The sequence below is a fragment of the Puma concolor genome, chromosome A1 (assembly GCF_028749965.1).
Source record: "Puma concolor isolate L17-30 chromosome A1, mPumCon1.1.hap2, whole genome shotgun sequence".
In the NCBI taxonomy this organism is placed as follows: Eukaryota; Metazoa; Chordata; class Mammalia; order Carnivora; family Felidae; genus Puma; species Puma concolor.
In genome coordinates this window covers 122,093,248-122,117,475 of record NC_141667.1, presented here as the reverse complement: position 1 = coordinate 122,117,475, position 24,228 = coordinate 122,093,248, and the positions used below count along the sequence as shown (strand labels likewise).

At 40.9% G+C, this 24,228-nt stretch overlaps 1 protein-coding gene across 1 annotated transcript in view; it reads left to right on the top strand.

The window, feature by feature from the left end:
• ARHGAP26 (Rho GTPase activating protein 26) overlaps positions 1-24,228 on the top strand; it is a 432,059-nt gene that overhangs the window by 162,352 nt on the left and 245,479 nt on the right. Inside the window, exon 11 of the mRNA XM_086716387.1 lies at positions 3,033-3,111. Coding sequence (XP_086572513.1) covers positions 3,033-3,111 — 79 coding nt within the window. The remainder of the gene's footprint in view (positions 1-3,032; positions 3,112-24,228) is intronic.

The following is a 24,228-nucleotide window of genomic DNA, read 5'->3' as shown; positions in this document are numbered from 1 at the left end:
GCCCTGTGGGATAAAGAGAGTATACCTTCCTTATGATGTAGTTGTCAAGATTAAATGAATTTATATATATACATACATATATACATATATGTGTATATGTATATATATATATGTATGTATGTATGTGTATATATATATATATATATATATATATATATATATATATATATATATATATATGGTTCTTAGCACAGCATCTGACATGTCCTCCTAGGGTATTTATTATTGTCGTTTTTATTCTGTTACGTGATAATGTCACGATTCTTTGTAGAGCTAGAAAGAGCTCTTCAGTTCTCGTCCATTGTTTTACGTTTTCCCTTCCTCATTGCATATCCCAGTCTGGAATTCTCTTTTTCCTTCCTCCTCTCCCCTTTGTTAGGAAAAGCCAGTGCTTTTCACATGTGAACTAAGCTGATGCCCCTAGAAAAGTGTGCTGTCGCACAGGACGGACACAGAAAGTATAGGATTACAGAGAATTTTGCTCATTTTGTTTTGTTTTGAGGCATGATGGCTAGTAGGGACATAGGGAAGGCAAATATGCAAAGAAACTTACTGCTTGATTCCAACATAAAGTTGACGCTTTCCCCTTGGTTCTTGGAAATTCACACTTAAGAGATTTGTTTACCTGTGGTTTAAATTGTAACTGAGGAAAAGAAAGTTGGAGCTGAAGGGGTGTTTTCTAGATGTCTAGAAAGGATAGTACTGTGATCCAGATGTACATACATGATACTGGGAGAAAATAAACTGAACTTGGGATGGGTGATAGGATTGGAACTAAGTGTGTTAAATCCACTTTATTCAGTTTTGTACTGCCCCCCCCCCCAAAGGGGAACAAAACCACATGTGGAAAAGAACTCACATTTTGATATTTCTTCTTGAAGTGAAAACAAATCCTGTTGACTTTCCTGGTTACTAGGGCCAAGTGGCCTCTGAGTTTGTCTGAACTTCCTCTTTGTGGCTCTGGGTGGGTATCTCACACTGTGTGCCATGAAGTTGATGTGACATCTGCAAGGCCCCTGCAATCTTGGTATGCTAGGCCACTGCCATGGTCTCACTATTTGCTGGTGAGCACCTAGCAGGAAATGAACCAGAGACACATTGGCTGCTTGACCCTAGCATATACCAGAGGGTGTCTTTGTTCTTTTAGTGTGGGGGGACAGGAAGGAAAGGGGGGGGACCTGTGGGCAGCCCAGGGTAGTGGGCCTCAGACCTCACTGTGCAGTAGGATCACCTGGGAAGTTGGTTAAAATCCATGTTCCCAGCCCCAGCCCAGAAATTCAGTTTCAGGAAGGTGGTTTTGTGTTGGGAATCTCCATTTTAAGGGAACACCTGATTCTGAAGCTGGTGGTCTAGGCACAACACTTTGAGCAACACTCAAAGTTCTAGATCTAGGGGCTTGAGAGCTCTGCAATGCACTGCAGCTTTGTTTTCTTTTTATCTATAAGCTATTGAAGCCTTTTGCTCGAGGTGGAAGAGTAGAATCAATCTGCCCACAAGCCAAGGATCAGCTCTGTGGAGCGGTGGGCTTCCAGTAAGACCCAGATGCTCATGGGTGTGGCACACTGCATAGGCTGATGGTGGGAGATGGGCACTTGGGTCTGAGAATGAGAATTTCTGAGAAGAGGAGGTAGGGCCCTGGCAGGGGCTGGTGGAGAAAGAACTTACTATATTTTCCAAGTCCCCTTTGTGTTAGGGTGGCAATGCCCAGAATGGCCTTCACAGGAAGGGAATTAGTGTTCTCATGCTCAACGAATCCACTCATGCACCCGCTTACTCACCTACCACCACTTTTGTCCACCTACCCCTCCACACACAAAACGTGCACACACATTCACACCCCACCCCTCGAATTTGCAATCCCCATGTACTACTTACATGCTCACATCTTTGGAACATTTTTTCCTTAGGGGATGTTGAGGGATGATGAATGAAAAGAGGCAAATGTGATATTTGAAATATGTTCAACATAAATAGGCCTAGCATATTCATTGGAACTTTGGAAATAAAGCAGTGATATAATGGGTCAGAATGAATAGACTCATGCTGTTGAGGATACGGCCAGGCCCATATGTGTGTCAATACCATAGTGTTCTGTGATCATGAACAGTACCACAGACTCACGCGGTAATGGGATGGAATCCTTGCTCATTCGACCTCTGACTGCCTTTTGGGCTTTCTCAAGCTTTAAAATGGGGATTTAAATCAGCAGTTCTTAACTTTTTGAGGGTTGCAGTCTTTTTTGATAATGGGATAGATTAAACTGTTAATACAGAAGAATATACATATGTACATGTGAAGATGGAAGCAAGGTTCATAGACACTCTGGGACCCATCTGTGAAACCTAAGAACTCATGCTTTAATGAGCTCAGAGGGCTTTTAGCCCCTTCTCCCAAGGATATTTCCATGATGCAAGTCTCTTGTTGTGGGGTGCTGTCTTTAAAGGGGACTCAACAAACAACATTTGGTATTATGTACAAGCTTTCTGGAGGGTTTGTGCTCACTTTGAAAGAGCAGACAGATTTCAGTGAGCAGTGAAAAGAGGTAATGCATGTGAAGAACTTCACACCTGGCGGGTGGGGGGTGGAGGAGGGGCAGAGAGAGAGGGAGACACAGAATCCAAAGCAGGCTCCAGGTTCTCAGCTGTCAGCATAGAGCCCAACATGGGGCTCGAAGTCATGAACCACCAGATCATGACCTGAGCCGAAGTTGGATGCTTAACCGACTGAGCCACCCGGGTGCCCCTAAAGTAATCACTTTAATCATTTGTGTTGAGTAACTCTAGGGTCTTGTCTACTGTGTTTTTTTCCTTGCTCCCTGAGGGAAATGGGTTCACTGAGGGGCATTTAGAGGATGGCTTTGCTTTCGGAGACTGGAAGGTGGCTCTGAAGAGCCACGTGTGTGTCTGTCTTTGTGTTGTTAATCTCACCAACCCCTCACTATGCTGTGCAGATATTGCTTGAAGATTTCACCTTCATCAAGATCTGTCTGCCTGTGGCCTTGGGTTCATATCTGTGTCCTCCTTTCTCCACAGGCCAGGAGTCATCACCATGCAGGCGTTGTCGGAAGAGGACCGGAGGCTCTGGATGGAGGCCATGGATGGCCGGGAACCTGTAAGTAACAATTGAGGGAAGTGGAACAGAAATAAAGGCCCTAAGTTGTTTGCTGCTTCCGAGTGCAGGAATTTTTGTCATTGATCTCAAGCCTTGGTTTCTCAAGACCAGTGTACCAGAGGGAGTCTTTAACTTTGGACTGACTTTGGTAGATGTTGATGTTGGTAGTGATAGTGATGCTGTGGCTGCAGTCCCTGAGCTTTGGCCTCTGAGGCCTTTCAGTCTGTGTGATACTCCCCTCGGCCAGGGAAGTTGTATTGTCCCTAGGTCTCTTAGAAGAGGCAGAGTCTGGCTTGCTGAGTATTGATGCCTCCATATACTAGGATGCAAACATTATCTCGAACCTATTTGAATGGGATAAATGATCATAAAAGTGTATACAGATCATTCAGTATCTTTCCTCATTGCCTTCTGGTCATGCAGTATCTTTCCTCATCGCCACAGCGGCAGCATGACATGTGTGTTGTATTACGATGCTTTCCAGATGACGTCCCGTTTGTCATCTTGTTTCTCCTGCTGAGACCACAGAGGCCAGAAGAGAAGGCACTTGTGTTATATATAGCAGACACACATTCTCTACCTTGAGGGTTTTGTGGGCACAGTCGCTGCTTGTTGTCAGAGGTCTTTGAAAGCCACTTGGCAAGGTGTCATTTATCTTTGCTACTGTCGCTCCCCTTAATTGAGCCCTTGTGTGTGTGTGTAAGTCACAGATTTGGCATGTCACATTTCAACCCATTTATTCTTCTTAGTACCTTACTAAGTAAATAGGATCTTATTAGCACACCACACAATACTAGCATTTTACAGATGAGGAAACTGGGACTTAGGTTAAATAACTTGACTCAGTAGCTCAGACAGTAAGTGGCTGTAATAGTAGGATGTGGGCTGGGCTGCCATAACAAGGAGACTCCACGGTATAGTAGCTTAAATAACATAGAAGCTTATTTCTTTCTCCAAGCCCAGAAATGAGTAGTCGATGCTTTGCAGCGTCATTCTGCCATACGCAACCCGTGCTCTAGTCATTACTATTCTTCATCCAGGTAATGGAGATGAAAGCATTCAGGACCCAGAAGGCGTACACATCACTTTCGTTGGCCCTAACATACTTACATTGGCCACATCTGTCTACAGAGGAGGATGGGAAATCGAGTTTGAACATAGGCAGCCAGGGCCCTAGGCAGTACCCAGGGTATTTTATCACTTGCAGGCAGAAGAAGAGAAAGAAGACTGTGGGGTGGTTGACAGTTTCCACCACAGTGGAGAGCTAGAATATGAACCTGTGTGTGGCCCTAGATAAGTTTGGTTTTTATCATTAATAGAGATGAAATGTGAAATTGCCTTCTAAGAATTCTCACTCATTTCATTTTTACAGTCCTGTCTCTGACTCCCTTGAATGATTCTGCAATTCTAGGGGAAGATAGACCCAGGAAGAAAACATCTTGTCAGGGCATACTATTCTTGGTATCTGTCTCCCCGCCCCTCCTCGAAAGCTGCAGTTCGCAATTACACTGCCTAACCATCTCCCTTTGAAGCCTCCTCTTCCTCCCTCTCCCCACCACTTGATACTTGTTCTCTGTATGGAATTGGTCTTACTAAATACTTGAGTTTTCCCATAGGTTAACATCTGGCTTCTGCAGATGGAAAGCAAGCTGTTGAAAGAAACATCTCCTTGCTCCAGAATGTACACATTAAAACAAGTTGAAACACAAAATAATTCTGTTTCTAAACATAATATAAAATTATTTCCACACGGGAACATAGAGCTTGCATTAAGCACCATACCTCTATGTACTTTTAAGTTTGCTGAAGAGAGAGAGACAGACAAATGATAATTGCATAAGTGGCAGGAATATTAGGCTTAATTTTGTCTCCCATTGCTGAGAGCCTCTAGGGAATATTCCTGGAGCTATATACCCAGTAGACAATTAGCTCCAATTTTTTTCTTAGGCATTTTTATTTATTATTGAGAGACAGAGACAGAGGCTGAGCAGGGGAGGCACGGAGCTGCAGACACAGAATCTGAAGCAGGCTCCAGGCTCTGAGCTGTCAGCATATATCCCCACGCGGGGCTCGAACCCACAAACTGCGAGTTCATGACCTGAGCCAAAGTCAGACGCTTAACGGAGTGGGCCACCCAGGCGCCCATTAGCAGCTCCAATTTTAATCACATCCTCCCTAATTAGTTAACTGTGTCCCCTTAGAAGTTTAGGCTTTGTTAAAGGAAGCAGAAACCTCTTTCTCTACTTGGTTTTGGAATGTTTGCTTTATTTTAGGGAGATTATAATGGCAGCACTTAACTTTTGTTTTTGTACTTATAGCTTGGTTGGTCTGTGAATGATTGATTGTGATGATTGTCAGTGTTCTTTGTGTGTGTGTGTGTGTGTGGTAGGGGTAACTTTGGCTTACATCTTTTTTGTTCTTTTATTGTTTAATAACACTTCAGGTTGGTTGGTTGGAAAAACAGCCAAAATGAACCCTGAATTGGTTGCTTGTACACTGTTTTGGTTACAGAAATTACAGTTTGTAGTGCTCAGTGACTTTCTCATCCAGAAGAAATTCTGGGTATCTTTATGGTATTCATAGCTGTATAACAGAGGAAGAAATTAGAATTGTGATTTTGCAGTGAGCATTATAGTTTTTAATCTATGTTGCAAATTTGAATTCAAATGAAGGAAGCCCCATTTATACTTGCTTGAGAAAAAAAAAGCTGGATTTATTGGCTATGGAACTGAAAAATGTTGGGGTACAATAGTTCTGGCCCATCCATATCCAGGAACTTCCCTAATATTTGCAGTTGTTTTCTTCTTTTATGTTAATGCCATTTCTAGTAGGTTCTTTCCAGATAGTATCCAGATACTATCCAGATACTATCCAGATACTATCCAGATACTATCAATAACAGCAGGAAACTGGCTCTGTTAATGGGGCAGATTAGAATTTAGGCTTTGGGAGCCCTATGGTCACTGTTGTAGCTACTCTTCTTTGCTGTTGTTACTCAAAAGCAGCTGTAGACAATAGGTGAATGAGCAGGTGTGGCCACATTGCAATAAAACTTTATTTACCAAAAAACAAACAGATGGACACCTTTCAGTCATGGGTCATACTTTGTTGACCCCTAATCTATAAGTTTAGTAGAAAGAGAGCCTTATGTAATAATTTCAAAGAAGTCCCATCTTTGAATTTTATTGGACTAAATATCTGGAACAGAGGGTAGGATAGATGAATTGCCATGACCTGACTCAGCTGCTCACTGCCCTAGAACTGCACTGGTGGGGGAATGTTGACTTCTCCTGAGGGAAACATCAAAGCATTGTTATATGAGGAAAGAGGGAGAAAGGAGGTAGGCAAAAGTGGCACGGTTTGTCCCCACTCTGCTACCTGTATTCCATTGAGATTTCTATTCAAAGAGCTTGCTCTTTGATACTTGGCCAAGAGTGAAAATGACAAGTTTACTACTAATACCATACTTAATTGTGAAAGACTGAATGCTTTCTCCCTAAAAATGGGAACAAGACAAAGATGTTCACTCTTGACAGTTTTATTCAACGTGGTACTAGAAATCATAGCCACAGCAGTAGGGCAAGGAAAAAAAAGAAAGGTGTACAGATGTGAGTATATAAATTTTTAAAAACTCAACAAGCTAGTTAGTAAGATAAAGTTTTGAAATGATTCTGCTGGATTTTCTTGACTTTCTTTTAAATCTGGGTTGATGATAAGCTATAGATTCACCATTGTAGCCACATAAGCTTTTGTTTTAATCTTTTGTGGCCACAGTTTCAGGTTTTTTTTTTTTTTTTTTTTTTTTTTTTACATTTATTTATTTTTGGGACAGAGAGAGACAGAGCATGAACGGGGGAGGGGCAGAGAGAGAGGGAGACACAGAATCGGAAACAGGCTCCAGGCTCCGAGCCATCAGCCCAGAGCCCGACGCGGGGCTCGAACTCGCGGACCGCGAGATCGTGACCTGGCTGAAGTCGGACGCTCAACCGACTGCGCCACCCAGGCGCCCCCAGTTTCAGGTTTTCGAACAGACTTTCCCTATTAGGTCATGAAACCTTGATTCAAGCTGCATAAATACTGCAGCCAAGAAAAATTTGAGAGACACTAGATTTCCTTTTTCTGAGTTCTTATAACTGAAGTGACCTCTCCTTTTCTCTTTACATAATGTTCATAAGCATATTGGTCGAAACCAAGCTGATTAATTACTACCAGCCCACCATCACTGCCAACACACACACACACACACACACACACACACACACACACACACACACACATTCTGAGGTATTTATTATTCTCTCTACACTATGACCCAGTGTTGACCCAGCAAGCCATTGGAACTAATAGGGTAGCTGTGATTAGTGGTGTCTGTCTGGAAGTGTTTCTGTTACCTCCTTATTTTAGAAGTATTAGTCCCCTTTCACATCCCAAGGATTCTTGAGTGAAATTAGATATTTCTCTGCTTTGAACCACTACTTGAATCTCTTTTGACAGCCAGGAGGTTAGAAGGTTGGCAGATGCTGGAATTATGTAGAATTAGATTAGGAAGATAATAAACAGGTGGTGTAGCATGAAAGATTGTGGATGAATCCATGTATTAGTTGACAGTATGAAGTTGACACCTCTGTAGGTCAGAAATGGCTAGATACCAGCTTTTTTCATGTGGCCCAAACTCCTAGCTGTGGAGCAGAAAGAGGCCCATACCTAGGCTGGTATCATACCCGTACTTAACTCAGAGGGAACACTGCCTGAAAACGGTCAGTTAGTGGTTGATCTTGGGTAGACAATCCAAGTCTCATAGCTTCCAGCCCTGTGCTATTTTTTTTTTTTTACTGCAACACACACTGCTGAATTATTAGGAAGCTGTAGTTGAATAGTACCTACCCTCCCTTCTAAGTGGAGCTATTTTGTGTGGTTCCTGCAGTGGTTGAAGGGAAAAGAGGAAGAGACTAAGGAAAAACCACTCCTCTAGTGAGAGGACAAGATAGTGTGGCTTCCTTCTCACTTCATTTTAAAGAAATCTTCTATTTTAGTCCTGTGGAACCTGAACAGTGTGTGCCCTTCTCTCACCTTTTTCTACTGTGCCCAGACTCTAGCCCCCAAGTTCTTCAAGCACTCCTAGAATAAATCATTAGTTTGCCCTGTATCTTAACACTCTGCACCTAATATCTGAAAGAGCTGTTGAGAGTATTTGAAGGAAAAAGCAAGGTTAATTAATGGTAAGATTCCAGGACCAGAAGCAGAATGTTACCGTGGTTAAGAATATAGGCTCAGCCAGCCTGAGTTTAAATCCCCACTCATCACTAATAGGTCTCTAACCTTGTAAAATGACCTAGTTCCTGCGGACCTGTTTCTTGGCTAGCAAAGTGGGGATAATAATGATACCTTCGTATAAAGTTGTTTTGTAAGGATCAATATATATGTAAAATGATTAGCACAAGTCCTAAACACAGCACATGCTCATTAGAAGTTCTTACTATTGTCCTTTTGGAGAGGAGAACAGATAATAGGATAACTTCATTCTCTTTCTAGCTTCCATTTCTAAATTACTTGGGTCATTTGAACACAGAGTTTATTTAAAGCCACCTTGCCTGGGCTCACCAGAGGGCAGGCAGGGACTGCTTTCACTAGGATGGAAAAAATGATTTCATGGAGCAGTCAGGCTGAACTTGAAGTCTGCAAGTAGAGGATTATAAAGTAATCTGTAGCCTCCTTTGCTGTAATGCATCCCAGGGCTGGCAGTTCATCAGCACAGCTGTATGCTAAGCTCACCTCGCAATTTCACTGGAAGTGCTTAGATTTTTCCTTTCCATGGTAAAATAAGTGGCCGAAGGAGTCTGAAGGGTTAAGAAGGTGTGGGGTGAAATTGCTAAGCTCTTGTGTAATGATGCAGTTCTCACAACTTTGAGTGGTACGCTGGTTTGGAAGATAGTTCTGCCCATTTTGTGAGAGCTTTCTTACTAACAGTGTGAGGTGAAGAGGCTGAGGGGGAGGTCTTTGCTTTGCTGTCCATTTCTTCCACTTGTCCCCAAGCTGCTGGGAAATTGGTTTAGACCTCTGTTATTTTACTCGTGTTTCTTTTTCTCTTACTGGATCAAGAATCTGGTTGCAAGCTTCATCTTTGACGCCTGTGAGTGTTTTTATATAGGTAGAATTCATAGTGGTGCATGCTATAGCATACCAATATGTGCAAGTCTTAAAAGGAATTTATTACTATTCACTTGGTCCTTGTTCCCTTTGATTAGGTGTTCTTCAGAAGAACAATTTCTCTTAAAAAAAAAAAAAAGACTGTTGAATTGAGCAACAGGAGATACAAGGCGGGAGGAAAGAGAAAAGTGAAATTATTTAATGCTGGAGAGTTGATGAAACTTGCCCAAGAAATGGAATAACATGCTGGTGGCACTTATTCTGTTCTTAGACATTCTTCTGTCAGCATTTAGCAAACATTTATAGATTGTCCACCAGTTAATTTGATGGACACTGAGGATCCAAGATCAGGACAGGCCACGTTAATAGAATTGGTTTGCTATTGTTTCCCCATTGCTTCACACAGTGGCTGTCACAAAGTAAGCACTTGGCAAGTACTTGTTGAACAACTAGACTCAAAATTAAAGGTTTGAGGATTTATTTTATTTTATTTTATTTTATTTTATTTTATTTTATTTTATTTTATTTTATTTTATTTTTGGGGGAGGATTTGGTTGCTTTCATTACTTGAGGTCATGTGTATAGAGTAATTGAATTCCTTGATTTTATAGTCCATTTTGATATATACCTATCTACTTTACTGGAATTTAGCTGCGTGATAGTTAATCTTTCTTGTGCCCTGCATTCGTTTGACAATCAGGTAAAGCTTTTAAACCGTTTCTCAGAATAATGTATACAACAAAATATGGGGTTTAAGAAGGGAAAAATGACATAGAAATAGTTACCAAAGTATGAAAACCACTTGTAATATTAAATATATACTTTCTTATTACCACATTAAATGATAAAAGGAAGGGCAGGTTTGATAAATTGTATAAAGGATCATTCAGATTGTCTGCAATAGCAGTAGTGTTATATGGAAATAGCTGTGATTTTTATTGGTGGCAAAGTCATAACTACTGTGGTTTGTTGCCAGTGTTCATATAGAAGGAAATGCTAAATTTCAGTTAAAGGCTAATGTAAACAAAGATTTACTTTTTTCCTCCACCATGCAAGTTCGTGGACCCCTGTGTTATGTCGATGGACTCCATTTCTTTGCATAGTTGTTTGGAGATAGTTGTTTCCTGACTTCTAAGCCCTTGTCTCACCTTGTGATAGTAAATTGATCAGTTTGGTTATTTGATTCCTATCTGTCCTTGTGCTAGATTATCATCTTCAAGAGGGCAGGAGCATTGTCAGGGTTTGTTTGTTTGTTTGTTTGTTTGTTTGTTTTTATGTCTGTGCATAGGATCTGGCTCAGAGTAGATGTTAAGTATGTACCTGTCAATCAGATGAATGAACCTAAGGAAAATTAAAGTGTTGTTGGTTTTGTGTGAGTTACTTTTTTTTTTTTTTTTTTTTTAACATTTATCTATCTTTGAGAGAGAGGGAGAGACAGAGCGTGAGCACAGGAGGGGCACAGAGGGAGGAAGACACAGAATCTGAAGCAGGCTCCAGGCTCTGAGCTATCAACACAGAGCCTGACACGAAGCTGGAACTCAAAAAGCAGGAGATCATGATCTGTAGGATGCCCCTTATGTGACTTATTTTTTTTTTTAATCTTTTTTTAATGTTTATTTTTGAGAGAGAGTGACAGAACATGAGCCGGGGAGGGACAGAGAGAGAGGGAGACACAGAATCCGAAGCAGGCTCCAGGCTCTGAACTGTCACACAGAACTCGACGTGGGGCTCGAATTCATGAACAGTGAGATCATGACCTGAGCTGAAGTTGGATGCTCAATTGACTGAGCCACCCAGGCGCCCCCTGTGACTTACTCTTAATTGAGGCTGTTTCCTGGCAATTCCCCACCTACATTTAGGGATCTTCACATATCTTCTCTTTAATATTCTCAGTTTGTCCACTTTTTTTTTAATCTAAATATAAACTTGGACTCCCTTTCAATTGCCTTCAGCATTTTCTACAAGCCTCAAATCTTAGCCTGTTGACCTCACCTCCATACTCCTACCTTTCTAGGCTTGAGCTCAGCTTATCTTAATTTTTTTAAACAATTTTTTTATGTTTATTTATGTTTGAGAGACAGAGGGGATGGAAGAGAGAGGGGGACAGAGGATCTGAAGCGGTTTCTCTTTGCCGACAGCAGAGACCCCAATGCGGAGCTCAAAACAAACTGAGATCATGACCTAAGCTGAAGTTGGACCCTTAATCGACTGAGCCACCCAGGTGCCCCTCTTAATTTTGATTACATGCCCCCCTTTAATCTTCTGTTATCATTTTTTACTTTATTAGTTTAGTTTAACCTTTGGAGAGTAGGATTGATTGTGAAGGGGACTTCTGAATTGTTTGAATTTTTCAGAGTCAACATGTGTTAATTTTGTTTTCAACAAAAATCGTAATGGAGGGGTTCCTTTAAGTCAGGTTTATTCTTTCAGATGGTGCTCTCTGTTTGTCATGGGCAGTAGTTACACTTGTATCCTCATACTTGATTGTGGATCTTCATCCCTACTAGTAGTGGAAGGCATAGTCCCTGTCTCTAATTAAATGTGTAGTGTGTATCCCTCCAGATCTTTTTGTGTATATTCCTATATATGTCCATCTAGGAATAAATTCTTCTGTTTTGTAGAACTTTCGAAATACTATAGCTTTCTGTAGATTATTAAGCCTTCAGTCTTTGACATTTAGTTGTTCTCAGCTTTTCATCACATCATTGTAATGTGCACAATGATAGAATGAAAGTCTTTGTACATATTTCACTGTTGACCTATTTGAGCATTTTTCTAGGATACATACCGAGTGGGATGTTGAATGGTATGCACATTTAATATTTTAATAGAAATTAACAAATTACTCTCTCCACAAAAAAATACCAAACTATATGGCTTCCAGTCAGTTATGAAGGTGCCCATTTTGTCCAAACCTTTGCTAATAAGGCATATCGTATGTGTGCATGTTTGTATACATGTGTCTGAATCTGATGGTGGAAAATTGTATGTTGTTTTCATTTGCATTTTTTAAATTACTAATGAGATTATTGAAAATCTTTTTTTATGTTCCCCAGGCATTCATATTTCACCTTTTTATGCAGCAAGGTAAATGAGGTACATAGAACAGTGTATGGCATGTGATTCATGCTATATATAGTATTTTTTTTTCCTTTTTCAAATATCTGGCCTTGGGATTATCCCCATCATTTTTTCACTTCTGCTTTCTAAAGCCCAATGTAGAAACCTGACTTTTTTTTTTCGAGTTTTTTTTTTTTTTAATGACTTTTTCACTGCATCCTTTATGGCATCTCTTACTTTCTAGTAAGCCACATCTGCTGCTGAGTTTAGGAGATTGAACACCAAAGAGTGCTTGCTCCTTATGTCTCACCTGAGCTGCTGTCCTCCCAGTTCATCAGGCCCCATGAACTGAGTGAAAACCAGAAGATACTCTGTACTGGTACACTCTTGTTTTGTTGTGCGATAGGGAGAGAGGAAGAAACAGACAATCTTAAGCAGGCTCCCCGCTCCATGAAGAGCCCATTGTGCAGCTCAATCCTATGACCCCAGGTCACGACCTGAGCCAAAATTGGGAGTGTGATGCTCAACTGACTGAGCCACGCAGGTGCCCCCCAGTGTGGTTAATTATACACAATTTTTTTTTTTTGGAAATATGTATTTATATTTTTGTGGCCGAGATTAACTACTGCCCTGTCTCTGAAGAGGCTGGCATAGGGAAGTCTGTAAATCTCAAGGTTTCTGTCACTGCTTAGTTGGTCATTTGAGTCAGGATTAAGGCCAAAGTAAGAGTTACCTGTTTTGTTTCTCCCATCTGGAAGATAACATTTTTGCAAGTCAGTTTATCAGAGGTGTGTGTGTGTGTGTGTGTGTGTGTGTGTGTGTGTGTGTGTGTGTGTATGTATTAATTCATTTTTTTTAACTTTTCATTTTAAAATCACTTCAGACTTACAAAAATGTCACAAAAATAGTACAAAGAGTTCCACAATACCCTCTATCCAGATACTCCAAATATTAACATCTTACATAACCATAGTTTACTGGACAAACCAGGAAATTAACTTTGATACAATATTTTGATATAATCTATTTTACAGGTCTCCTATTTCACCAGGTGTTCTGGTAATTAATAAATTAATAAACCAATATGTATTTATAGTTATCTATCTATCTGGGATTTCATCCCGATCACACAGTGCATTTAGTTGTCACATCTCCTTAGTTTCATTCCCTGCATCACTTCAGCAATTTGACTTTTTAAAGGCACCTTACCATCAGCAGATGTCATGATAGTTGAAATAGCCCATCAGCACAGCGTCCTGTCTCTGTTCCCATCTTGGGGTGCATTTGGGGCTGTTACCAATTTTGTCCCTTCATCTAGGTAATAATTCATACTTTTCCACAGTCAAGCCACTTCATGTTTCTATCTGCTTCTGAAGGCACTCTGATAGGCATTCAGCCTCCTGTTTGTAGGTTTTCTTAAAATATGTCTGTTTCTTTTGAACTTTCTGTCTTTTGTCCTAACTACTCAGTTCATCATATATTCTTCCTTCTGCAATCTGTGTTTATTATCTGTGATGCAGTTGTTGGCTTATAGACATTTGAGGCTGTGATATCTTAATAGACATTCCATAGTGTGACCTCCCACCTTGAGCAAGCAGCGGCAATTAGTGTTGGCCTTCTCTCAGATGCTATGGCCGTGATTCTTGGGAGTGGAGATTATGGTTGGATTAGCTTCAGTTTGCTTCCCTCCCGCGGGAAAGGCAGTCAATAAGAGAAAGATCTTTTTAGAGTGACTTTGTTCAATTTGAAGAATGATTGAACTGGCTCTTAGGTCCATTTTTGCAGCTTTCTCTTACATCATAAAAGCCCGAAAGTGGTCATATTTGTTAGTGATCAAATCAAGGATGGCATTTAAAAAAATATTGACAGAAGGATCTGGAGGCATTTTGAATATTAGGAAGTCTGTGAATTAGGTTGCTTGCTTTGTGGTGAGGTGTGGGACAAGATAAGCATTTTTAAAAAAAATACCTTTGGGTTTGCTGAATCGGGCTCCAGTGTGGTCAAGTCAGGAGGACTCAGGATGTCAGTGTGAGCTGTGTTCTTGTTAGGTGTGTTTCCAAAACTCCTGCCCCGTGACCCTACAAGAAAACACCAGAGCAAGTATAAACACATCCTAAAAGCAAAGCCATTTTCGAGTATGGTTTTAAAAATCTCCCTTTCTGGTCATCAGAAAAATAGTGCAAACGTGTGGTCTAGTGGTTACAGCCAAATGCTAAGCAGAAGTAGCATGGCCCTGGCTGGCTCCCCACCCAGATGCCATTGCTCTTTCATGCTGTGAGGTCTTGACCCATTGCCCAGAAAAGCAAGCCCTCTCCCCAATCTTCACTTCTTTTTTTCTTTCCTTTCCCTTTTCTCTTTCTTTCTTTCTTTCTTTCTTTCTTTCTTTCTTTCTTTCTTTCTTTCTTTCTTTCATTCATTCATTCTCTTTCTTTCTTTGTATTTCTTTCTTTGTTTTTCTTTCTTTCTTTCTCTCTCTTTCTCTCTCTTTCTTTCTTTCTTTCTTTCTTTCTTTCTTTCTTTCTTTTTCTCTTTCTTTCTTTCTCCCTTCCTTCCTTCCTTCCTTCCTTCCTTCCTTCCTTCCTTCCTTCCTTCCTTCAGCAAAAAACAGTAGAGGGTGAAGGGAACCAGAAAATAAGTTAAGATTCCTCAGGTTAGAACTATGGGCCCTCTTCTTTAAATTTTAAGTTTGTTTATTTTGAGAGAGACTGCGTGCAAGTAGGGGAGGGACAGAGAGAGAGGGAGAGAATTGCAAACAGGCTCTGTGCTGTCAGCGCAGAGCCCAGTGTGGAGCTTGATGTCACGAACCTTGAGTTTGTGACCTGAGTCAAGATCAAGAGTTGGATGCCCAACTGACTGAGCCCCAACTCAGGTACCCCAATATATGCCCTCTTATCATTAATCATTGGTAATTAGTTTTGTTGATTCCCTACATCTAAAAAGAGCTTTATTTCATCCAGACTAATGGATATGGATTTTTTGTTTTTGTTTTACTTTTAGGGGAAGAGGTACCTAGTGTTGAAATAAATTGGAACATCTTTTACTGTCTCTGTTGGAACTACTTTACAGAAATGAATGCTGTATTTATCTTGTTAGTGTTGGCTAGGCCAGACTTCTGGATGGATAATAATACCTTGCTTTGGCACTTTCCCCTAGTTTATACCTCTGTGTGTTGTCATCCCAGGGTGATGTTGACTTAGTAAGAGCAGGTCTTGATATTGTCCTGTCTGCCTTGATGCCTGGCAGAGTGCTGTGAAACACAACAAGCACTCATTACTTGTTGAATTAACTTGGAGGCAATGTATTGAGGGGGGTTCTGCTAGGTAATGGACAGTCAGATTTTTCTGCTGGATATCTTGGGTTCTGATCATTATTGGACTATTCTGAATAGAAATCTCTGAGGACAAGGATCTTGAATTTGTTGTTCTTCCCTACATCCCCAGGACCTAGAATAGCCCTAGGCCAGTATCACTTGGCATATTGGTTGAGACTCCATATTTAGTAAATACCTTTTTGTATGAATAAATGGAAAAAAAGAGTACCCAGGGGTGTGTCATTTTGGAGCAACAGGCTTTTGAACTTCCCACACTTATATCTATGCTGCTCAGGATTCCTCTCTGTTTCTTAATAGTTGTTATTATGGCAGAAACCAGTGTGCCACAACAGAGAATGTCTCAGATTAGTAGGGTTTTTGCAGACCAAGGATTTGGAATTGATAGAAGTTAGTAATCTTTCAACTGTTCTATACTGTCTGTAGTACCAACAATAAAGTTAGGATGTATGTGTATATAATAATATACATATAACATATAATAATGTATATACATGTACTTAGGTGTGTATATTACATGTGCTCACTTATATTTTAACTTGTTGTCTGCTGGTTTTCCTTGAATTTATGATAAATACATAAAGGTGTTCAGAGCTGTATTTCCTGTGGGTCAGGTCACCATGCTGTGAAAGAAACTGTGGCCACCAGCATCATGTGGCCATGCTGAAGAAACTCAAGAGTTGATAGGTCAGAGCTGGTCTTAATTGGCCTTCCATTTCCTGAAATGATTCCTTTAATTTAGGCCATTATTTAGAATTCTAAAAAAAGAATACGTTAAGAAAAAGTATGTGTGTATACATGCATACACACACAGACACAGATTTCTGCGATGATGAGGTACAACAAAGGAATTGGCAGTAGGCATTCATTACATTTTTCAAATGGGTTTCACTGTGTGTGTGTGTGTGTGTGTGTGTGTGTGTGTACACTCCAGTTGTAGTGAAAGGGTAAAGGCATGGGCTTTGGAGTCCCCCAGCCTGAATTTGAATCCTGACTCTGATGTGGAACTTTGAGCAGTTAATTTAACTTCACTGAGCCTCAGTTTACCCATGTGTAAAATGGAGACAGTAATAATCTTCATGAGACTCCACGGGATACCACATTCTTAGAGAGCAGTTCTATAATGATTAGCTGTCCACTTGACAGTTGTAGAGAGTTTTAGATTTATATATGCCTGGATATATATTACATCATTGTCTAGGGAGTTGCAAGATTTATTCTGACTCTATGCTAACTGCTTTTTGGGCTAGTTATAGTCAGTGGAACCATAATGATTCAGAAAACCCCCAGTATGCTCTATTTCATTATTTTTTGGAGCACAGATTAGAAGAGGATATAAAGGAAGAAAGCAAAAATATGAATACTTAAAAAAATAACATAGGGCTAAAACTTGGAGGAAAATGTGATTCTGAAATTTTCAGGCCAGTTTTGCTAACTCTGTGTCAATATGGTAACAATACATTAAGCAAGCATAGTAATGTCCTACTGAGGTTTGTAGTTTAATTTTCAGAGGGAGTTGAAGTAGCTTTGCTGATGGAATTGTGGAGGCTACTTGGGGTGTCCTCCTGTCCAGTCTTTGTTGCACAGGGTTCAGAGGCCAAGTGATTAGTATGTTCCTTCCTATGAACAGGTGCTGGACCAGAGCTGGATCCCTGTCACTGGTTCCATGAAGCCTTCATTTTGCCACTATCGTCTCTTGAGTGCTAAAATCTAATAATGAGTATGGCGCTTCTGCTGTTCTGTGGTTATGGCTGGAATTCATTTGTGGAGGTTAAGATCAATTTTACCTGGGATGTGAGCTATTTCTTGGATTGGTGTGTCAGTCAGCATTCTTAGTGGGATCAAGACTGTTGAGTAAATTGCTCTAAACTCCAGCTGCCATGTGGTTGATTTGTCTGTGAAGTCATCACAATCAAAGGGAGATGGGTACAAGCAGAAGAGCTAGAGACGCAGAGAGCAAGTTTGAGGGCAAGGAGGGAGGGAAGTAGCTGGACCTTGAATAAGTTCAAGTGCTTTGGTTAACAAGGACTTCTCACTCTGGGATCCCAGGGTGGACTTGGGGAGGGGTGTAGTGGTAATGTCTGTGAGCCCTCTGCTGTGGCGTGTAAGGTGTTTGGATATGGATATGCTAAGGAGAAAAGCCTATAGCGTTTCTTGGTTTGTCAAAGGGCACTGTGGTATACTGCCACCTGGTTGTTTCATCAGAATAAATATTTGGGAGTAGTGCAGTAATGAAGTAATAAGTCGTGAAGTGAAGTAATGACATACTGTTTCTTCTGAGCTCACTTGTGAGTTGAAGAGGACTTGGAAGCGTTCTTTGCCAAGTGCATTTGCCTGCCGGCTGCTTGCATTTTGAGCTTGCTCAGAGATAATATGCAATCTCATTTCTTTCACAGATGAGTTACACAGAGGACAAGCTTTGAAGAGTGAGTGAGTGTATATATGAGAGAGAGAGAGAAGTGAAGCAAGGGACTGAGGAGTGACAGGCACAGGGAGAGAGGACACACATGGGCATTTGGAGGTTGTGGTCAGCCTCACCATTGGGTTTCCATGTTGGATTGATACTGGTGAGATTTTATCCCATTTAGACTACTGCTTAGCTTTCCTTGTTTTGACTCCCACAATTAACAATTAAACTGAGACTAGTGGTGTGATTTTTTTTTTTAAACACTTTTTTGGGATAGCTTTAAAAATTTTGCTTGCAAGTAAAGTAGAATCATCATTGCTTTTTTCTTTTTCCTGGACAGCTCCATTCCTTTAAGTTTCTATTCCCGGTCCAAACAAGAACTCCTTAAGATAATCTGCCTCCCCCCCCCCTCCCCCCCACCCCCCACATGTTATTTCTTGTTTGGTTCCATGGTCATTACTGAAGTGTTGTGTTTCTGGCTTTGGTGCTCAATCTATGTCATTGATAAAGGAAAGGAAGTTAACTTGATGTTTGTAAGAAAGTCTGTGAATCTGCACTTGTTCTCGAACTCATCCTGGGCCAAATTATTACAGAGACCTATTTAGATTAGAGAAGACCACAGAGATGGCTATAGGAGTTACCTGGAGAGAAGAAACTCTGATTAAGGAACATGGATGGGTCCTCTGTGAGGACAGTTTCTGCTAGGAGAGGCTGTCTTGCATGAAGGCCAAGTTAGTTCTGTGGTACTTTTTCTGTGAGGTAGTTTCTAGAGTGATAGATGTGTGGGAAGTGGAAGTATGATTTCCTTTCAAAATGATCATTACCTTTGGAAGACATGAAGCTAGAAATGTAAAACGAGCAGACAGGAGGCGCCCTGTCCCCCACATTTATTGCTCATTGGGTCCCAGCCCTTGTGTGCATCACTTGTAGTAGCAGAGGGAGGACCAGATTGGAGTTTGGCTGGCATCTCATCTAATCAGCCAACTGTGGACTTTGGGCAGGTTAGCCAGCTTTCAGAGCTTAATTGCCTATCTGAAAATGACAGGAGCTTGTCAAAGTGGTAGATGTGTCAGTCTTGAAGATCTTACCAGTTTTAAGGTGATGTGAATCCAAATCTTCTGACTAAACAACCACTCAAGGTCTGAAGAATTGGAGTAGCTGAGGGTACTGGCTCAGGGAGTCCCCACAGTGCTCTGGCTGTTCATTCACGAAGTTATCGAATATCAGCAGGTGGAGGTGAACACAACATCAGGAATACCTGAGTTGGTATGGCAGATGGGTTAGTTTCCTAGGGCTGCTCAAACAAATTACCACAGACTTGGTGGCTTATGGTAATACACACTTATTGTCTCACAATTCTGAAGGCCACAAATCCTAAGTCAAGGTGCCACCAGGGACACACTGCCTCCCAATTCTCCAGGGGAGGGTCCTTTTTTGCCTCTTTGAGGCCTCTGGTGGCTCCGGGCATTCCTTGGCTTGTGGCTGCATCATTCCACTTTTTCTGCCTCTGTTTTCATGTGGCCTTTCTTCTCTTCTCCACGTCTTCTTTTCTGTCTCTCGTAGGGGCACTTGTAATTGGATTTAGGGACAACCAGATAACCCAAGGCGATCTTTCTTAATTACATCTGCAAAGAACATCTTTTCTGAATAAGGTCAAATTTAAAGGTTAGGCCATGGGCCGCCATCCAGTTCACCAAAGCAGCTTAATTTCCTTTCTTGGTGTCTGCATTTTTAGATGTGGCATATGTCATCTTTGATGTCAACAGTTGCTTGTGAGACAGGCCTCTGACTGGGGAGATTTCTCTTGTGGGTGTGTTTCTGTTTTGTGTCTTTTTCTGCCATCTGAGTCAGATGTACTCAAACCTGTTTTAGTGTTGCCTGTAGATGGCTGCTCTTCACAAATTTTAGCCTCTGGAATTCAGTTCCAGTGAACATTTATTGAGTACAAGCTGTGTACCACCCACTATTTGGTGGTCAGTGTTAGCAAGTGAACAGATGGCACATCTGCCCATGTAACATAGTTCCTTTTTCCCTTCTCCTGTGGTACCTTTCTCCAGTTCCGTTGGAGTGGTTAGTTCTTTTTAGCTGAACATCTCTTTGGTTTTTATCACCTCCATGCAAGACACTCCACAGAGGCTTTCTGTGTGCACATGTCTACAGCAAACGTGTATGGATGTGATGTTTCGTAGCTTCAGTCTCACTCCTCATAGGTGTGGAGCTTTCAACAATCTGTTTCAAGCACCTGCTTGTTTCACCACCTCCTCTGATTGGCTGGCTCTTCAACTCCTGACCCTGGGCAGCACTGTCTATGTCATGCTAGTTCAGTATTTCAGGACTTGACAAAATTAAGTCAGCCGGTCCTATATGGATAAGATTGTTGCTTTATTTTTATTGTTCTGGTGAGGATTTACAGAGTACCAGGTAAGGAGAGACATACCAGAAGACAATGACTCTCCCTTGTACCTCAAGAGACAGAGCAACTACGTATTATCTCTGCCCCGAAGGTCAGCTTCAGCTGTCCACCTAGGATGGGGCCGCAGAATGGTGTCATTTTGCTACAAAAGATGACTTCCTGCAGAACTTTGGTGGGCACAGTGCTCTTGGGGTGGGGCACACCAACACTAGAATTGCTTTTTGGAGACCTGGTCCCTCACGGTACCTGCTCATACCTGTTGTCTTCTTTGGACCCCTGAGGGGCATGTTTCTCCTATTTGGTTACACGTGGTGCAAGGCGGGCAAGTGTGATCTCTAAGCAAAAGGTTTGTGTTGTTTTATTTTGTTTTTTGTCTGTTTTACAAGGGATCTGCAAACATTACATGTTGTAATCCTAAAGCTAATCTCTGGGAAAGGGCGTCCAGACTTTGTGCGATGTTACTAAAGACTGTTAGGCAGTAGTCAAGTTGTGTTAATATCACTCTTCCTATAAAATAGAATGTTTGTCCCCATAAAATGGGATTTTTTTTTGAGCACTTTTTAGAGTATTCACCCTCTTTAGAGCCCAAACAAGGTTATGCTTTCTTTCTCTGCTCCTGTGGTCAGAGTCTTGGCTGAACCCATATCTACCCCCTGGTTTCTGGTAGAGTCCATTGTGATTGTAATTGAAAATTGCCAGCATTACCTCTCCTCTGTGTTGTAAGTATATTTTTGTACGAGTTGACGAATTACTCTCCTCACTCACTCCAGCCCTTCTGGAGGCATTAATTTGGTCCTGTTTTCTTTCCAGCTCTCTGTTTTCTTTCTCTCTAAAAACACTCAGTTTCCTTGTTAGTCCAGATTACCTGCTTCCCATCGGGATCGCTGTACATCCCCTCCTGGGAATTTGCCAGGTCTTCCTGCCTAGATCAGTGACTCACAAGTAGCCTAGAACCTGGTACATAGTCCTCTCAGGACACATGGAATAAGTGCATGAAACTTGACCAGTGGCCAGTGGTGAGAGAACATCAACTTAAATGTGTTTCTGGTGTTTTGGTGCCCACCCTGTGTTTTCGTGGGACATGGGAGTTTCTTTCTTAGGGTTTTTGTTTATTCAGAAACCTGCAGTTTGCCTGTTTACTAACACATTTGATGGAGGGCTAATTCCAGCATTGCTTAAATGCCATCAATTCAAAGACATGCTATCAATTTAATAATCACTTTTGGGGAGTAAGAAGGAAACATTTTATTAAATATAAACAAGGATTATAAGGTTCATTTCAATTTTCGGAAAAAAAAGTTTTAGAATCAAGGTGTGTTCAAACTCCTAGTGATGTTCTGTGATTAGCCTGGAGAAAAACTATGTAGACAAGACTTCTGTGGGAGGAGGGACTTTGGAGACTCCTTTAAAAATCTAGTGAATATTATGGACTATCTAAAGACAAAAAAACAACAAAAATGAATGTATCCAGGAAAGAAATTTTGGCGTAACGTTTATGAGGGTTTATAGATCCTTTGAATCCACCCAGTTGTAAATCTCTGGCATCAAGAATTCCAAAATAGCATGTCCTTGTTTGACCCTGTTGGGAATGCTCTCCCAGGAATGACCAAAGAAGACATCTTGCAATGTTTTATATCAGGAACCTTGTTTAGGTTATTAACACTGAAAGACTCTGTAGGCCTATAATAGGGAAAATGGAAGTCAATAATGACCAGTTCCAGATGTTAGACTCACTGTAGCCAGTCTCAGTCTGATGGTCCAGGACATGTCTCATGCTGTCCCCATGCAACATGTAGCACCCTCGGAGTGAATCCTTGCAGAGCTTGATGCTTGCTTGGCTTTGCTCACTCCAAATGCCAGAATCTTGGCTGCAGCAATGTGTGGAGTCCAGCCAGCCCAGTTATTTCTTTAGAGCAATCTCTGGAGGGCTTCTTTTATTTCGGACTTTAGAAGACAACAGAGGATTAGTTGAGAATGCTTAGACCCACATTTTATAATGAAGCTGCACATGGTTTTAAGCATAATTTTGACAATAGAGGCTCTTGTTTATCTGTTTTCATTATCTCAGTCCCTGAAGTTAGGAGTTTATTACCTAGGGAAGCAGAAGTTGTGATTAATTGAAACCATGAACTGATGACAGACCACTAATAAACTTAGTCATAGCTCAACCACTTGTCCTCCTTACTTAACACTTTCATTTATTTTAGGACATCTTCTTTGTGTCCTGGTCTGTCTCCAGATGGCAGATAAACATCAAAGGCAAGAGAAAGATAAATCATCTTACAAAAGCTGTGGGATTTTAGGAAGTTCACCTGAGTAGATTGACCATCTTTTTAACTTGTGCTGTTAAAGTTGAAGTTAAAGGTTATCTTACAGCATTATCATAAAATCTTACAGGAAAGAATGTATTTTCCATCAGTAGTCTTTTAAGATTTTGTGCACAGTTGAAATAAGCACTTATATCTTAATTAAAGGCTCTTTGATTATTTCATTTTTCTAGATCAAGTCCTAATAAGTTCCCCTCCCGCTACCTAAGGACCACTCTTTGACCATAAAATGTGGGTCTTCGCGTTAAGGATATTCGCTTTGTGGCTTATCTTTGTATCAGTTATCCTGTGGTAATAAAGCCCTCTTTCTGATACATGCATACAGTGATGCATGATAGACAGTGGGTTTGGGTATGATTTTCAGCATCCTCTTACCAAGGAGAGTCTTCTCTGGTTTGCTGTAGATTTCTGCCCTACCCTGTTCTTACTCCTGCTGCTGTGTATCTTCTTGCATTGCATTGTCCCCTACTTTTCACAGAATGTGCTCCAGCACCCTCGTGTGACACCTAAGAGCTCAGCTGTAAGTGCACAGGATTTAGTGAGTGAACTACGAAGGAAACTTGTGCCTGTAACCCTGCGAACTCCCCAGAGTCCTGGGTCCTTCCACGGTCACACATTACCTCATGTACATGCTCTGGTTTCCAGCCTACAGAGGTAATTGAAGTGCGGCAGAGGCTCCACAAAACTTTTCTGGACACATTTTTATTTCATGATGTTTGAGTTCAGAATAACTTGCAACTTTAATATAATGTGAGCTCTGTTTAAAGTAACAGGGGAATACGTAGAAAGGCCCTTCCCTCTGTTTGTTTTAAAATAAAAATCAGTAATGAAAATTTCAAAGGATAGATAGGAACATTTGAACAGAGGTCTCAATCTTTCATGACCATTTTTTATTAAAGGAAGATTCTTTAGACTTTAAGTCATGTGTTCAGATATCTGTTCCCCTCCCTTCAGTCTGACTTGATACCCAGATTATGTTTAAAATAAGTGTTAGGATTGTGTTGATTCAGCTTTTATGCAAAGATAAGCTCTATAAAATAAAATGCCTAAATATTTACTTAACCTCAAGATTGAAAAGCCTTGAAATACTGGTATGATCAGAGCTAAAAATAAACGCAGCAATCCTACACTGAATATGTTAAAAATAAGCAATATTAGCAGATTTTTGTTTTGCAACCTTCTTTAAGTATTTGTGACTTTGAGATGGAGATGTGCTAACATTGCAGGAGAAGATGAGTATCGTTTGAAAATTACACACATAGAGAAAAATGTGCATATTTGTTTTTAGTTTGGTTTTCTCATGTAGTAAGGGATGATTAATCTCATGGATGGTCAGAGCTGAAAGAGACTTCAGCAATCAGCTTAAGCATTTCCTTCATTTATAGTAGGAGAAAGGTCTGCAGAAGGAAAACGAATTCCCTGCCAGATCTCTCAA